Source organism: Andrographis paniculata, unplaced genomic scaffold (genome assembly GCF_009805555.1).
Source record: "Andrographis paniculata isolate CXL003 unplaced genomic scaffold, ASM980555v1 Contig76END, whole genome shotgun sequence".
Taxonomy (NCBI): Eukaryota; Viridiplantae; Streptophyta; class Magnoliopsida; order Lamiales; family Acanthaceae; genus Andrographis; species Andrographis paniculata.
Genome location: NW_026137613.1, coordinates 1,620,601 through 1,638,995, shown reverse-complemented (window position 1 = coordinate 1,638,995; position 18,395 = coordinate 1,620,601). Strand labels below are relative to the sequence as shown.

The 18,395-nt window shown below is 37.4% G+C and overlaps 2 protein-coding genes across 2 annotated transcripts in view; both read right to left on the bottom strand.

Annotated features, from left to right (window-relative positions):
• LOC127266651 (NADH dehydrogenase [ubiquinone] 1 beta subcomplex subunit 2-like) overlaps positions 1 to 18,395 on the bottom strand; it is an 85,448-nt gene that overhangs the window by 10,820 nt on the left and 56,233 nt on the right. The gene's annotated exons all lie outside the window — the stretch shown is intronic.
• On the bottom strand, positions 13,680 to 14,274 carry LOC127266649 (ethylene-responsive transcription factor ERF096-like). Its single transcript, XM_051296988.1, has one exon. It carries the CDS (start codon positions 14,194 to 14,196, stop codon positions 13,759 to 13,761), a length of 438 nt encoding a protein of 145 aa, XP_051152945.1. The 5' UTR covers positions 14,197 to 14,274; the 3' UTR covers positions 13,680 to 13,758.

Genomic DNA, 18,395 nt, shown 5'->3' with positions numbered 1-18,395 from the left:
CAAGGGTTAGTCTTCAACCTACTCAAACTCCACCAGGAGTATCACCATCCAGACTACAGGCAAATTTCGCAGGGCCATCATTCGTGGATAGTACATTCCCAAGTGCCACAAATCCCAACCGAATGGATAGGGGAAAATCTCCTCTGACTTTTCCCAACACTGTTCCACTGGGACCAAGGGTTACCAATCCGCAGCCGAACAATACAAGGGAGGACAGGCCTGAAGGATATATACATGATCCTATTCATATTCCTGTGCAGGATCCGTTCCATGTTCCTGATCATCAACGCTTTCATGTAGATCCTGATGAGATTGCACATATATTAAGGGATCAGTATGGATTAACTCCTCAGATGGCTAACCGCCCTGCATATCAGAGACCTTTCCCAGAAAGGATCATTAATGAACACCCTCTCCCAAGGAATTATCGACCACCCGATTTTCATGCATTCTCAGGGGAGGACGGATCTTCCACCATAGAACATGTTGGTCGGTTCACAGCACAATTAGGAGAAGTTGGCAATAACCCTTTTTATAAGTTGCAGCTGTTTGGTTTATCTCTTACTAGAACAGCGTTTTCGTGGTTTGCAAGTCTGCCTCCTGGACAAATTCAGACGTGGGAAGGACTGGAGATGGCATTTCATGCCAGATTCTTCAATCCTTTACCAACTGTTTCTTTAACTGATTTACTAGAATTGAGACAGTATCCAGAAGAATCTGCTTCACAGTTTATAGAAAGGGTGCGATTGATGAAGGGACGATGTCCTACGGTAATCAGTGAGAAAGAGATGACCAATTTAGTGGTCCGGAATATGCATACTCGCTTAAGAAAGGCACTCACTGCCCTGGATGTTGAGGATTTGGCAAGTCTTGCATCCAAGGCAGGACGTTTAGAGTCTTTGTTCAGAGAGGAAGATCAGCATAACAGGCGTAATAGAGGCCAACATATGGCGAGTATGGGAACAGAAACATGTGACTTTGATTTTAATCAGTCAGAAGAGATGGCAGCCGAAATCCTTTCTGGAAAACCTTATGTATGCCCTAAATTGAAGCCAGTACCAGGATCTGAAGGAAAGGAGCAACCGACGTTTGATAGTTCGAAAGCTGATGAAATCTTTGATATCCTACTGACTGATGGGCAGATCCGTATTCCAAAGGGGCAAAGATTGGCCACTAAAGAAGAAATCAAAGGGAGACCATATTGTAAGTGGCATAATTCTTTCACACACAATACAAGTCAGTGTACTCATTTCAGGAAGGAAATTCAAAAGGCCATCAAGACAGGTCGGCTCAAATACATCACTCTAGGTGTAGATCAGCAACCGTTTCCGAAAGTAACAACGGCAATGGTTGACATCCAACCAAGTTCGGAAACAGGGAAAAGTTCGGTCAATAGTGGACAAACAGGGGAACGAACTCAGGCAAGCCCCGGAACAAAGAAAGGAAATCAGCCAAACAGCAGCCGACCGGAAGAACGACTCAAAGTTTGTGAGAAGCCAGTCGCTGAAAAATGGGACCATCCAGACGGTTCTTTTAATGTGGAGGTGAAAGAAAAGGTTTTAGTACGTGATCACCCGACCAGAAAAACAGGGTCAGTCGGGAACAATTGGGCTCGAAATAAAAAGCCTTTACCAGTTGATATAGATCCTCGTTTCCCAGGTATGAATCGTACACAGATTCGCAATGCCAAACGCAGGTATGCTGCGAAGTATGGGAAACGAGTTCCTTCAGCAAAACAACTAACCGACGAGCAAAACGCAGCCGACTGCTTGGCAGGAGATCAGTCCATTCGGGTCTTTACAGAACAAACAACCAACGAGCAGGGAGCAGCCATGCAATCTCTAAAAAGTCGGTCCAGTCGGGTCTGTTCAAGAAAGCAACCGAACGACGGATTAGACGCTTCAGATTATACTAAAGGAAGTTCGTCGGGACAGAGGAAAGGTAAAGGAATATCAGATGAAATAATTAGAGGTTTTAGATGCCAACATTGTGAACGGATCAACATCAATCCATCTCTTGAAGAATTCCGTATAGAATCTTTGACGGTTCAATCTCGGAATAAGACAAAGGAAGAAGTTGTAACTACAGAGGAAATTTGAGATCTGTTAAATCTCGTCTGGGACCACGAATCCCTTGTCGAATGACAGAGATTAATCAGATTAGAGAGATGAAACGATGTGGGCGAGTCTGGTAGATGATACTATGGACGAACCTTTATGGGCATTCTTGGCAGATGACGAATTAGAGGAAACAGAGTGGGCAAAGACTTCAGATTCCGAGCCTCAGCCGGAGGCACCTTCGATTGTGTTTCCTCCTATTCCAGAGGGTGCGATCTCCCATTTGAAACCTCTGTATGTTAATGCTCACATTTGTGGGAAACCAATCACAAAGGTTTTCGTGGATAATGGAGCAGTCTTTAATGTTATGCCATTGAAGACTCTCAAGAAGCTAGGGAAAGGAATTCATGATCTGTCTCCTGTGGAATTCGAAATGACAAGTTTTACAGGGCAGCCGACTAAGCCTGAAGGCATGATGGTTGCCACAATCGAGGTCGGACCAAAGAAGATCTCCACTGTTTTCTTTATTGTGGACGCAGATACTACATACTCTCTCTTGCTGGGAAGAGACTGGATTCATGCCTCTCAATGTGTGCCATCAACCTTGCACCAACAATTAATGTTCTGGGAAGGAAATCAGGTCTTCAAAATGGAAGCGAATGACAACCCATTCGATGTAACAGAACAAGTTGAAGAGTCAGTGTTTTATTCCAGTCATTTGGCTCCGATGTCTCAGTTGTATATGGCCAGGGAATACCCAAACAAGGGTTATAAAGTCACTGGCCAGAACTCGATGTTCTATTAAAAGAACACCTTTATTGTATGGCTCATGATAAAGCCACGCCCATTCCCATATAATTTGTTTGTTATGGATGATACAAGTTTAGAAGTATGTAGTTCTCTTATTAATAAGTTCTATTTAAAGCAGTTATTACATAAAGCAGAAAATAGTAAAGAGATTCTTGATGTTCACCTCCAAGAAGATGAACAATTTCGTTGGCCCGATTTATTAGAAAAAACAGAACCAACAGCTTCATCACAAGACCCATTATTGGAGTTTAATTTAGGAACCGAATTGGTTCCAAAAGTGATCAGGCTAAGTGGTTATTTGTCTAAGGAGCAACAGACAATGATGCTCGAAGTTATTAGAAACAACATTGATTGTTTAGCATGGGATTATTCAGAAATGCCGGGTTTGACAAGAAGTCTAATAGAGCATCGATTGCCTATCAAGGAAGGTTGCAAACCTTACAAACAACCTCCAAGGCGAATGAGCCCGGATCTAATGCCTCAAATCAAGGAAGAAATCCAAAAACTTCTCAAAGTGGGTTTTATTCAGCCTTGCCGTTATGCGGAGTGGCTGGCTAACATTGTGCCAGTGGTCAAGAAAAATGGTAAGATTAGGATATGCATCGATTTCAGGGATTTGAATCTAGCTACCCCTAAGGACGAATATGTGATGCCTATGGCCGACATGTTGATAGATGCAGCAGCAGGGCATAAAATCCTTAGTCTGATGGATGGTTATGCAGGTTATAACCAAATATTTCTGGCAGAAGAAGACATTCCTAAGACAGCATTCAGATGCCCAGGGGCTTTAGGTATTTATGAATGGACAGTAATGCCATTCGGGTTAAAGAATGCAGGGGCAACTTACCAAAGAGCCATGAATTCAATCTTTCATGATTTAATTGGCAGATCTATGGAAGTTTATATTGATGATGTTATTGTTAAATCTGCCAGTTTTGACGAACATTTGAGAAATCTTGAAGAGGCATTCGAAAGAATGAAGAAGTACAAGTTGAAGATGAATCCAACCAAATGTGCTTTTGGAATATCAGCCGGGAGTTTTTTAGGATTTTTAGTTCATGAGAGAGGAATTGAAATCGATGCCAATAAGGCTAAAGCCATTCTTGACAGTCGGCCACCCAAGACGGTTAAAGAAATCCAAAGTCTTTTGGGTAAGGTGAACTATTTGAGGCGTTTCATTTCTAATGCTGCTGGCAAGGTCAGACCCATTACTAAATTGTTGAAAGCTGGAAAAAATGCTTTTGAATGGGGTCCCGATCAACAGACGGCTTTAGATGCTATCAAGCAGGCATTGGTTCACCCTCCAGTCTTGATGCCTCCTAAACAAGGTCGGCCACTCAAACTTTATTTGGCAAATACATATGAAGTGGTTAGCTGTTTATTGGCACAGGATGGTGATGACGGGAAGGAAAGGGCAATCTACTATCTCAGTAAAACCCTTACAGGACCAGAACTAAATTACACTATGCCAGAGAAAATGTGTTATTCATTGGTCTTCGCTTGTACTAAACTCGAGCATTATTTGCTGCCCAGAAAAATTGAGGTCATATCAAAAGTGGATCTCATCAAATTGATTTTGCAGAGACCTACTATGAAGGGCAGACTCATGAAGTGGGCCATCAAATTGGCTCCTTTCGATCTTCAACATTCCCCTTTGAGGGCAATCAAGGGACAAGCAGTAGCCGACTTCTTAGCAGAATTCTCACAAGTCGGGTATTCTCTTTGTGATAGTGTCCGACCACTTAGGTGTTCATCATATCTGAATAATCTACAGGTCGGGTGTGTGCCTTATATAAGTACCAGAACATGGGTGATGTTCTTTGATGGTTCTACCTCTGGAAACAAATCAGGGGCAGGGGTCTTTTTGCAAGGACCTGATGGTCAAAAGATCAACTTACAACTACGATTGGAAGCCATGACCCATAATTCGGCAGAATATGAAGCTTTAATTTTGGGTTTGGAGGCTTTAATAGCCAGGAAGGTCCAGTCTGTAATCATAAGGGGGGATTCTCAATTAGTAATCAACCAGGTAAACAATCAATATGTTTGCAATTACCCTCATCTTCGCAGATACAGGGATATTGTGGGTCGGTTACTGACAAAAATCTCAGAAGTAATAATTGAGTTCATTCCGAGGAAAGAAAACCAACGTGCTGATGGGTTGGCTCAAAGGGCCTGTAAAGGAATTCTGGAGGATATGTGGTCGGAGGTCAAGTCGGGAATAGAAGAAAAGACAGACCTAATATGTGATCGAATGGTCGGGCAGGAGACTGTCGGACAGGAGCCCGACTGCGAAGTTACGGTCGGGCAGGAGAATGTCGGACAGGAGCCCGACTGTGAAGTTACGGTCGGGCAGGAGACTGTCGGTCAGGAGCCCGACTGCGTAGTTACTGTCGGGCAGGAGCCCGACGGCGTGGTTATAGTCGGACACAAAGATACCAGCGAAACAGTGCCCGATTGGAGAACAGAGCTTATCATGTATTTACAAAATCCAGGTGCGAGTGTTTCAATTGCGACACGATTGAAGGCTTTACGTTTTCAATTGATAAATGGAATTTTGTATAAGAGATCATTTGAAGGTTTACTTTTGAAATGTTTGGGGTCTAAGGAAGCTCTAGAGGTAATGACAGAAGTACATGGTGGGATATGTGGAGCTCATCGGGCAGGTCTGAATATGAGATGGGCCATTCATCGTTTGGGTTTTTTCTGGCCAAAGATTTTTGAAGATTGCATACAATTTGCCAAAGGCTGCCAGGAATGTCAGAGACATGGAAATTTAAATCATTTGCCAGTAACCGAATTGCAATTTTTGGCAAAACCATGGCCTTTTAAATCATGGGCTATGGATATTATTGGTAAGATACATCCTGCTTCATCGAAACATCATTGTTTCATATTGGTCGCGACTGACTACTTTACCAAATGGGTAGAAGCGGTTGCTTTGAAAAATGTAGATCAGAAGGAGGTGATAGACTTCGTTTTGAATCAAATTATTTACAGATATGGTATTCCTCAGTCTATAACAACCGACCAAGGCCTGGTTTTCACAGGGGACAAGTTCTCTAGTTTCTTGGCAGAATTCGGTGTTCGATTACACCATTCGCCACCTTATTATCCCCAAGCCAATGGACAAGCGGAAGCAGCAAATAAGATTATTATTGGGATTATAAAGAAGATGGTTGAAGGGAACCCAAGAAAGTGGCATTTGTTATTGTCTCAGGCTTTATGGGCACATAGGAATACCAGAAATACGGCCACAGGGTTCTCACCTTACCAACTCACGTTTGGCCAAGATGCTGTTTTACCAGCCGAAATTCGAGTATCCTCTGGCCGAACAGAGTTTACTGATGGTGATCTTACAAAAGAATACCAACAACTTATGATGCAACAGTTGGAGGATTTGGATGTTAGCCGACTTCATGCAATAAGTCGAAGTGTGAAACAGAGTGAAATCAGAGCAAGGAATTACGGAAAGAAAGTTCTTCACAGGACATTCCAAAAAGGAGACCTAGTCTGGAAGACCATCCTTCCTACATATAAGAAAACTGACCAATTGGGAAAGTGGTCACCGAATTGGGAAGGACCATACATTGTTCAAAAAGATATTGGGAATGGCGCTTTCATTATTGTAAATCATGAAGGTAGAAGAGTACATGATTGTATTAATGCTAAATATCTGAAGAGGTATTATCCTGCCTTTTCAGATAACAAAACTGCCTGAAACAAAATATTATTCAGAACCCATTTGTGGGGTTCGAACCTATTTAAAGGTTCATTTCTGTTAGTCATCATGTATTTGTGAGAAATTTTCTGCCTTTGAATCAGAATTTTCATTCCAGTGAGTGGATATTAATTCTGGTTCTTCTTCAATAAGATCTTCCAAATCTGGTCGGTACCTTTCCCATTGGCTTTGCATGTCGTCTAGATCTTGATTGGTACGTGCTTGCATGTCTGTTATGGCTTGATATTCACGGTCAACAATGGTACGCAATCTTGAAAAGACTTTTCGTTGATTGGAAAAGATATTATCCCAACCAAGATCTGGAAGTATGGTTGCTGCGTGATTTTCAATCATTTCCATGTGATGATGGAGGTCAGGAATGCGACCAAGGATGTCACGAAGAGGTTCATACCCCTCAATGATTTTTTCCATTAGGCGGATGACGCGATGAATGGTTCTTCTTCCTCGTTGGGAGAATCGGAATTTGAAGTCTAGTTGCTTGAGTATATGTAACAAGTCTTCTGCATGGCCTCCAATAGGGTGATTACCTACAAAGAAGGGTTGAAGAACACCTTCCCAGTTGCTTGATGGAACATGAGGTCGGTCATTCGCCATGTTTGTTAACACTTCAAGTGTTTTGGTTTTCAAAATATGCCTTAGAATGTGTTTCTTAAAATGTGAGAAACAATGTTCTTTAAAGGAAGGAGTTTGTTTCGGTTCCTATAAAGTTGGAAATTGAAAGGTGATCCTTGTTTTGAGAGAAGAAGGAAAAATATATTACTAAGTCAAATGTTTTTACAGAGGGTGAAGTGTTACAAAAGTGCCCCTAGGGCAGTTTTTATATGTGTCCATTTGACTTCATCCCTGGATAGCCTTCTGGTATTAGCAGCCGTCTGATATCTTCTGATGAATTGGGATCGAGCTTGGGTTTTCAGCTCTTGATCCAATTCGGCCTCGTTTTTTGTATACTTCTCAAGCAGACGCTGTTCATTGGTAATTTGCTTATCCAGGGTAGACTGTTCTTTCCTTAGCTCCCTCAATTCTGCCTCCTTTTTCTGAATGGATTCATCAACTTGAGCCTTCGTGCTAAGGAGACCGCCCAGCCTTCCAGTAGTCTGCTGAAGGGATTCTCGGGTCTTAGCCAAAGAATTCTCCAGCGTTGTTTGATCGAAGACAGGCTGGGGGGTTTCGGCTGACATGAGTCCAATAACTAACACTTCAGTCTTGAGCTCCGTAAGTCTTTCCATCAGCCGATGCAGAATGGGGACGGCTGGCGATTCCGTCGGAGTGTAAAAAAGAAGGCCACCAACCGTCTGAATGAGTTTGTCCAATAAGTCGGATCTTAATTCTGACAGGGGATGGTTAATGGCCTCAGTGAATATAGTTTGGGCCTCCGCTGGAACCGGAACAGTCGATAGGATAGCTAAGTCCGAAGGCCCCTGCAAGTCTTACAGTGTCAATAAGTATTCCAAGGGAGGTGCAAATTTATTCATATAAGATATGTGTCACCTCTGGGCGAACTGCTGTCAGTGAGGGGGGCAGCAATGAGGTTGGTCGAGTAGGGTGGATAGCTGGTATAACAGCAGCCGACTCGTCGGCTGCTGCGAATGGTCGCTGAGGTGCCGACCTGGGTCCCTATGGAAAGTAGTATATAAAACAGTTAATGTTTTCCGAAAGAAACATTATGGCATGGATTGGTTTAATCTTACCAAATTCACAGAAGTCTCCGAATCGGATGAAGAAACTTCTTCTATTTCTGGAGGTTGGGCTGCCACAGGTGGTTCTTCTGCCTGCCACTCGATTGCTGGAGGTAACGCCGCTGCTGGCTGGGCGGCTGCAGGTTGGGCGGCTGCATCTAGAGCCACTGCAGCCGGGATCTCTGGAGCAACTGGGATAGCCGCAGCTGGGGGATTTTCGGTTCCCAGCGCGGCTGCATCCGATTGGACTATTTCGGGATCAGCAGCAGCAGGGATGTTGTTGTGAGGGTCCGCTTCGGCAGGGGCAGTTGGTTCTTCCTTCGAAATGGAGGAGTCTGATGCCATGTATGGCGGTCGACCCATCTGGGAAGTAGTCCCCTCACTGTCTGAAGAGACCCCTGCTGCTGATGCGATGGGTGAAGGTGTCTGTGAAAAATCATGGGAATGTTGTTGTTAAATATATCAAGGTTGATCATTAGAATCCTAAGTATTGCTGATGAGAGAACTTACTGGTTCTATAGGCACTGCTGGTAAAGATTGCCTCCTGGTCGGGTGCTTGGCCCGACCACTCCTCGGTACGGGAGGAAGAGTTTGCCTCCTCGTCGGGTCCTCCGCCCGACTGCTCATTGGCAAATTGGTCTGGACCAAAGGTACGATTGAATGGTCGGCTGGGGCTAGCGTCGTTTGTGTGGTCGGTGTCACCAAGGTCGGTTCTGGTGAATGAAATAAGTGAAATCAAAGTTAAGATATAGTGAATTGGTTCACGGTTTTAAGAAAAATTACCTATTCGGGGTCGGGTCCTTGCTGACGTCCTAGTAGTTCCAAGGTCCGCTGGAGCTTGCTGGTCGGCCCCAGAGGTCGGAGGTGTTTGCAGCTGGGAAGCTTTCCTTTTTCGCATTGGAACACCAGATCCGATTCCCGGGGCGGCTGTTTGTTGCTGAGTGCTAGTATGTCTAGCCGCCCCTAGAACTAATCCTTGGGGGGGAAGGAGTATGTTCAGCAACCGATCCTCATTAGGGGAAATCAGGGGCCATACAACCGACCACCATTCATTGAATGTATCTACAGTCTCAGGGTTGGAGCGGAAAGGAATATAAGAATTGGAAATTATATATGTGGTGAGCTGGGAGATATAAGAAGGGATTGAATTAGGTAGGACTCGTCGGTCAGGACTTTGGAAAATTATATGCGGACAAGCGACGGGTCCAGGGATACCTTGGCAACAGCCGAACTGGCGTGCCATGAATTGAGGTTCATAATTAAAGGTGTAAAAGGTTTTCTGCCCTTTTTTATCAAGTTTTTTGCTGCTAAAAAGAGACAAGGCTCAGGAGTCGGAAGAGGATTTGGTGCCGGAAAGGGCCAAAAATGGTCGGGAGCATAACCCGCATACTTTTTATACATAGAAAATCGAGAGTTACTGCGGGTATCTGTTAAAATTGTGGTTATTATTGGATCGGAAGATTGGAGTTTATTGCGTCCTGAGTAGAGTCGGTTGAGGGCTAATCCCAAATGTTTTTCGGATATTGGCATAGTGGGCGGAGATCCTAAGTTGAACGCATTGGGGAAGTAAAGACGGAACCAAAGTTCTAAAAACCAAAAAGGACCCGATGCGGCAGTGTCTAATTTTCTATTATCATTATCTGTTAAACGAAGGCTAACCCTGGTGAGTCCTTCAAACAGATTGGCTAAAAACAGGGTGCCAAGGGAAAAGAACCGACCTGATGCGATATGAATGGCCAGGTCGAGATGAGAAGGAAGAACACATTTGGAAGGGGAAACAATGACGTACCTACAAAGCCAAAAAAGAATAAAGGCAGTATGCTCCCGGTCGGTCACGGGGGTCCCTGGAGCCCCTTGCTGGTCGGTTGCGAACTTTGTCCAACCCCATTCCTTCACACCTTGTAAAGACCACCCTGGATGGTCTTCTGATGGCTCCTGCCCATCTAGGGCTCCCATCACAGGGTCTTCACCCACGACTGGGAGATGCGCGATCATTGCCACATCCATAAGAGTTGGACCAAAGGGGCCCGATGGTAAGAGAAAAGTCCCATTTTCCGCATTCCAGAAGGCAGACATGGCTAGGAGCACCTTCTCGTGCAGATTGATCGGCATGGTGGACAATAGTATTGCTTGGTCGATTTTTTGAGATCGCCATTGGGTCTGGAAGTGTTCCGCTACCCGTCGATACCAAGAGCGGTAAGGATCTTTTGGGTCTGTGAGATGGGTTTTGATGCTGTCTCGAATGCGAACTGCTTGGTAGTTAGGGTTGTTGATAGCCAAGGAATTTCGAGATTCCAAAACTTCCCTAATCCGATTTGAGTCTTCAGGAGTAGTGCAATATGGGCGGATCGTCGGAGTTAGTACTTTCGAGGCTGAAAATGGGCCCTCTGGGAGGGTTCCGTCGAAAGGAAGGGCAGGAATGTATTGATTCGCCATGGTTAGAGTGTTTTGGGATTGTGATTCACAAAAGCTCGTATTGCGGAGAAGGAAGTTAATCAGGAGTGTTGCAGTAACTGGTGCAGTTGCTAAGGGAATTTTTCAAGAGGGTAGTGATTTATGAACTTCCAAACATTGATTGTTAAATGGCGTTTGAAAGTCCCTTGGCGGCGGGCAAGTTGTTACGTACGAAATTTAGAATTAGGTTAAAAGCCCAAGGTAAAAAGAAGAATGGGCCTGGCAATAGAGTTGATTGAACTGGCTGAAGGACACCGTGTGGAAATCAAGGAAAATACAGGACGGAAAGACTTCAGGTCGGAAGGTCTTCAGGTCGGTAGGTCCTCAAGACGGAAAGTCCTCAGGACGGAAAGACTTCAGGTCGGAAGGTCTTCAGGTCGGTAGGTCCTCAAGACGGAAAGTCCTCAGGACGGAAAGACTTTAGGTCGGAAGGTCTTCAGGTCGGTAGGTCCTCAAGACGGAAAGTCCTCAGGACGGAAAGACCTCAGGTCGGAAGGTTTTCAGGTCGGGAGGTCCTCAAGACGGAAAGTCATCAGGATGGGAAGTCCGCAGGTCGGGTAAACCGTAGATCGGATAGAAGGCGAAGTCGGGCAGACGCGGAGGTCTGTCAAGAGGAAGGTCGGGCAAGGAAGAGGTACGGACAGACGCGGAGGTCTTCGGTCAAAGACGGAGGGCGGCTGATGCGGAGGTCGGCCCAAGTGAGGTCGGGCGAAGAAGCAGGTCGGGCGAAGGACGAAGTCGGGCCAAAAGGGCGGAAGGTCTGTGGTCGGCTCAAAGAGTGAAATATAGGGATAATTTTGGTCTGCTGAGGACACGTGTCAGCAAGAGAAGGGTTGGAAGACGGTTGGGAAGGAGACGTTGTAACCGTTCGGGCGACGGTTTTCAGTACAGTTTCTTCAAAGAATATTTAAGGATTTGGATCATCATTTGGCAAGGCATCTTCAATCAACTTCAACAAAGCAAAGTCAGATTTGGGGATCACCACTTTAAATTTCAGTCTTTTATTTTCCAGTTTATTTTCTGTACCATACAGTGTTTAGAGATTCCTAATCTCAGGCACTAATTAATCAAGTTTAAGGATATTTTCTATATCTTTGAATTTTACTTTATTTTTGTTGAAAAATTACATCAACAGTATGTTTCGAAGTAAGAGTATCATTTCTAATTTAGCAATTGTACTACTTATCTAATATAATAAATACTTTTGCAATTTATAATATATTATACAAGCGTCATTATTTTTATATTACATAATACTAATAGGATAATTTATATCTTTTTCATTACAAAGTAATACTCCCTCCGTCCACACATAAAGTAAACAATTACTTTTGGCGCGGTGTTTAAGAAATAATACTCCCTCCGTCCACGGATAAAGTATACATTTACTTTTGGCGCGGTGTTTAAGAAATAATAGTATTTTAATTATAGTGAGTAGTTAAAAGTAGTATAATGACATTTTTGGCCTTGCTTTTTGGTATAAAAGTAATAATGTGATGTAAAGTAAGGGTATTTGTGGAAAAAATTGAGGTATTTAATGGAATATTTACTTTGTAATTGGACGTCCCAAAATAGAAATGTGTATACTTTCTAGCTTGACGGAGGGAGTAGTATTTTAATTATAGTGGGTAGTTAAAAGTAGTGTAATGACATTTTTGCCCTTATTTTTTGGTGTAAAAGTAATGATGTGATGTAAAATAGAGGTATTTGTAGAAAAAAATAGGATATTTAATGAAATATTTACTTTATAATTGGACGTCCCAAAATAAAAATATATATATTTTCTAACTGGACGGAGGGAGTATAATACATAAAAAAAAAAAAAAAAAAAAAAAATGATACTCTTCTTACAAATAACATATATATGGATCCACTTACTTTTTTACTCTCTTCATCATATTCATTTATTTGGTATGAAATTTTTATTTAAATTTTAATTTAAATAATATTTTAATATATTATTAATAAAATATTGTATATTTATTGAAATGATGCAACATCACAAAGTTAGTTTAATATATATATATATATATAATGTATTTTTATATGAAATAAAAATAGTGTTAAGCCATATAAAGCATTTTGATATGAGAGCTATCAAAAAAATATTTTTGTAGAAATGATGGAGAGAGTCGAACTTTAATATTTTTCTACAAATAAAATATTAAAATATTATTTAAATTAAAATTAAATTTTCAACACAAATCAAATAAACCCAACTTACAAAAATTATATATATATATATATAATTAAACTATCGACACAGCTACAATTTAGAACTAAACGCACCATTAATCATGTAGTTCTCGATCCAACAATAGTTATTACAAAAATCACATTCGCATGCAAAATAATAATAATAATAATAATAATAATAATAATAATAATAATAATAATGCACATGGGAGCAATCAAAATATTTTCGAACGTGTTTGTTTAGTGCTTATAATTTTATAATTTTAAGTATTTTTATTGTGAAAGAAAATCATGAAAATATTGTACAAAATAATACTACTTCCGTCCCGAAAGAATAGTAACATGTACTTTTTGCACGTAGATTTTTTAATATTAGTATTATATTGATCTATAGTGAAAAAGACAAAAATGTTTCTATTAAATTGTGTGATATAAAAGTAATGACATTTGTGTAATATATTGGAAGTTGTAAGGGTATTATCTGAAAATAGTATTCTTGTTTTGAGACGGACAAAAAATGAAAAATTGTATCATTTTTATGGGACGGAGGGAGTATATTTTTATATATTTGTTGATTTTTGTGTATTTTAATCAATTATTATTATTATACGTATATATTATATATATTTTCTATAATCGTATAAAAGCAAAATATTAAATTAATACATTTTATTTTTTTTTTTGGTATTCAATGAACTAAATAATGTTCTCAGTTATCAAATAAAAACTGATAGAACATCACCAACACAATATATATATATATTACACAAAATATTTTTATTCAAATTATTTGGTCAATATATATGAATAAAAAAGAACATTCTCAAACCTTCTTGTTCTTGTCATTTTTATCTTCTAGAAGCTCTTCCAGCAACTTATCGTCGAAATACTCGAATTCAAATACTTCCCTATCGGGCTGCTCTTCGTCATTTCTCTCATGCACCGAGCCCGAACTTGAGCCCGGGCCCGAAGCAAAATGCGACGAGCTGCTCGGCAAACCGTACTCTTCGGGGAAATTAAGGATCGCCAAATTTCCTCGCATGGCGAACGCCGCCCTGTCATATGCCCTAGCGGCCTCCTCGGCCGTATTGAATGTCCCTAACCAGACACGGGCGCCTTGCCGGTTTGTGTCTCGTATCTCGGCCGCATATTTACCCCACGGCCGCTTTCGGACTCCTCTATATTTTATTTCTCCGTCTCCGCCGCCGCCGCCGGGGGTGGTGGCGCCGCCTCTTCCTCTGCCGGTTGAGCCTTCTTCCATTTGTGGGATGGTTTTGGGAATTTGAAATTTATAGAGGGAAATGTGTATATATATATATATGGTTTGGTGGAATTCCAAAAAGTTATTTTTTTGGATTTATTTTATTGTTTGAAAAATATTTGATCTATTTATAGATTATGAAAAATATTGTGGTGATGGCTTTGGTCCTTAGGGTCAACGTTGACTGAATTGAAGGCTGACACGAGGAATGAGGTTAAATGGTTAATGCAATTTGGATTTGATCTAGTTTTTGAATTTTATGTAAGTCAAAATCAATATTTTGACTTTATTAGAGTATATTTGTTCTGGATTTGTGTAAGTGATTTGAGTATATCTGCTACACTGTAAACACGATATTTAGGATTAGTATAATTAGTAGATAATTAAGAATGTATTAGTGAAAATAATTATTCTATAATATAAATAATTATAAATTAAGATTGAGATAACTAATTAGTTTAATTAAATTTAAAAAAAATTAAAAATTTTAAAATGAAATTAAAGTGTGTAATCATTTTCCAAAAAAGGAAAGTGACATGGAATGTGGAACGGACAGAAACGGCAATGTGGACATAGTACGTGGGATGGAGGGAGTAATATTTTTTAAAATATATATATATATATATATAAATTATGCCTAAAAATAATTATTGTGAACTGCATGTATGTAAAAGGCTCTATTAATATGTATTTTAAAATTAGGGCAAAATATATTTTTGTTTCTTTTATTTACTAATATGTTAATTTTAGTTTTTTATTTTTATAATACCAATGTTGTCTCACATTTGTTAAATTAGTTTAATATTAGACGTTAATAATTGTTTCAATAAAAATTAATAAATATAATTATTATTACAGTTGCATCAAAATATAAAAAAAAAATATATATATTTTTAATCAAAGTTCGTAAAGTAAAAAACAAAATACACACAACATTAAAATTCATTCTCAAAGTTATAAGTCTGTTTTCTAATGATGAAGGTAGTGTATGATTTTCGTCCGAAAGTATCATTCTTATTCATTATTTATATTAGTTTATATTATTATTATTTTCAAATATTTGCACAGAAATATTTTCTTCAAGACAAATTTAAACTCCCAATTTAAAAATTATCCGTTCAAAACAACATAGTTGTAGCTAGTTGTATTTCTTAGTTAAATTGTTGCATAATAAAACGAAATATATATATTTCTTCTTTTTGTGGATAAAAATATGATATTAAATATAGTGACATATATATCTTTTGTTAACAGATAGGTAAGAAGAATAATTTTTTTGAAACGATTTTTTTAATGATAGTTTATTTGTATGACAATGCATATATTACTAGTATATCTATTAATTTTTTGAAAAAAAATGATAATTAAATACTAAATTTGAACTATATTAATTGATAAAGATCAAAATTGTCATTTTAAAAATCGAAGCCCCCAAATATAAATAAAAGAGATCAAAATTATCATTTTAATAATATAAATACTAAAATTGTGATAAATAGAAAATAAAAAGACAAAAAACATATTTTATCCTTAAAATTATTTGTCATTCTTCATCAATATTATATATATATATACATATATTATATTTTAGGAGTATTATGTCAAATATTTATTTTTTTAAAATATTGTATTGAAAATATATCTTTTATATAAGATATTATATTTAATATATACATATTTTTTTTATTTAACCTCTTAGGGTTTGTCTATGGATTTGATATGAGTTTTAGTTTGTATAAATAATATTTTAATTTAATATATTGTAAAATAAAATAATACTCCCTCCGTCCCAATATAATAGTCTTGTTTACCATTTTTGTTCGTCCCAAAATAAAAGTCTCAGTTTCATAAATAATCATATCATTATAAAACTACAATTACTTTTTCATTATTATTATATAATTACCACTACTTTTTACACTAATACATTCACAAGGGCAAAAGAGTCTTCTACCCGTACTTTTTACCCACTACAATATAATATCAATATTCCTTAAATCTCGTGATAAACACAACTCGGACTATAATTTTGGGACGGAGGGAATATATTATTATTACAATCGATTAATAGTAGTGTTATTCATTTATTTTTGTAAGAAAAAACAAACAAACCTCTATTATTTTCAAAATTTTAAAATACTCCCAATATATATATACAGCATAAATGTAATTTGCTTATTTTAATGTTGTTTGGATTACATTAGTTTCTAAGAGTTTTTTTTTTTTTTTTTTTTTTTTTTTTTTTTTTCACACACTTATCAAAAGATCTAGACTTAGCCTTCAAACGAGGAATGTCACATTATTTGATTTCTAAGATTTTGACTATATTAGTAAAAGTTACTTTCTCTAGATTGCGATCAAATGTGTGCTAAAAAATTAATTTGAAATTAATAAAAGATTAAATTAATAAGTTATAGATGTTACTATGATATTTTATTATTTTTAAATAAAATTATTGATGAATAATATATAAAGATATAATTAAAAATGAATAGATACTATTTATTTTTTTTTATTTATTACTAGTATGAACTTTTTTTATAGTGTGAGAATTCGTAACTGCTATTTTTCGAATAAGCTCTGATAAATCACCGACCGAACTTAATGGCATACAAACTAAATCCGATAAAACAAGTCATACTAGACTAATATATGGGGCAAACCAAATTTGGAAAAAACGAGAGTTTAAATATATATGAATTGACTATCCATTCAGTCATTTAACATGTACATTGTTTAACATTTCAAATATTTTTCTATTTTTCCTTTTTCAAATTAATATATTGCGTACTCATTATTATTATATTATTTATACAATTATTTATACTCACAATTCTCTATAGGTCGTAGTACAATTTTTAAAATACAAAACATCGTATTTTCTTTTTATCAAGTAAGAGTATAACTCCCTTGAGGTTTTTTTTTTTTTTTTAATCGAAAAAAAAAAAGAACACAACTCCTCATGACAAATATTCTTAAATTTATACTGTTTTTGTCTCATTTTAAAAGTATTATTTTGAAGATTTGTAATAAATTAAAAAATAATAGTATTTTATTGGTTAGTAGAAGTATGTAATTTTTTTTTTATATTTTTTCATTTGGTTTTATGTATAAATTAATTAAACATGTAATAATATGCTTATAATTTAGGTATAAGTTAAAGTATTTTGATAAAAGTATATGATTATTTTTACTAAAATAAAAAATAAATATTTTTTAGTGATACAGGCAAAAATAATAAAAATAATATTTTAAATTAGATTTAATGAAGTATTTATTTATGTAAAATCACTATATTAAACTAAAATACAATAAATAAAATATTTACATTAAAAAAAAATAGCACTAACTATTATCTATATTATTAAATTCGACTGAAAAATTACCCAGAGCGCGTACTTGTTTAATAGCGGCTACGAATTCGCAACGATATATAAAAATTTAAAAAAAATAAATAAATAAAATAAACTTTATACCAAAAGTAAATGAATACATTAGTTTATGAAAGTGTAAAAACTTTTTCTATTATTCGCAACACTCTAAAATTTCAAAATATTTTAGAAATGTATTTAGACACGATTTTACAAAATAAAGTGTAAAAAGGTATTTATCAGGTTTGACCAATTTTGACCAGGAGAAGAGTCCTATATCCAGTATTTTGCCACGTGGATTAAACATATTTAAGGTTTCCCACGTGGACAGTCAACCAGGAAGACCAAATTCAAAGTTGACTGATTGCTATAGATCTTGAATATGTTACTCCCTCCGTCCCAGATACCATCTCCACGTTGTCGTTTCTGTCCGTCCCACATACTATGTTATTTTTCTTTTTTGGAAAATGATTACACACTTTAATCTTATTTTAAATTTTTAATTTTTTTTTTAATTTTAATTAAACTAATTAGTTATTTTAATTTTAATTTATAATTATTTATATTATAGGATAATCATTTTCACTAATACATTCTTAATTATCTACTAATTACATCCCTTCTAAAATATCATGTCTACAGTGTAGCAGACACGGTATCTGAGACGGAGGGAGTATTATTTATTTAGAAAAATAATAATAATAATAATAATAAGAAGAAGAAGAAGAAGTGGGTTGATCAAAGATCAAATTATAATGTGGTGGTGGCTTTGATTTAATTCTAGAATGTAATAAAGTTGTATTATATGAACCAAGAAACTAAATAAAT

Coding starts and splice junctions, on each gene's coding strand:
- LOC127266649 (XM_051296988.1), bottom strand. CDS start 14,196: ATGGAAGAAGGCTCAACCGGCAGAGGAAGAGGCGGCGCCACCACCCCC.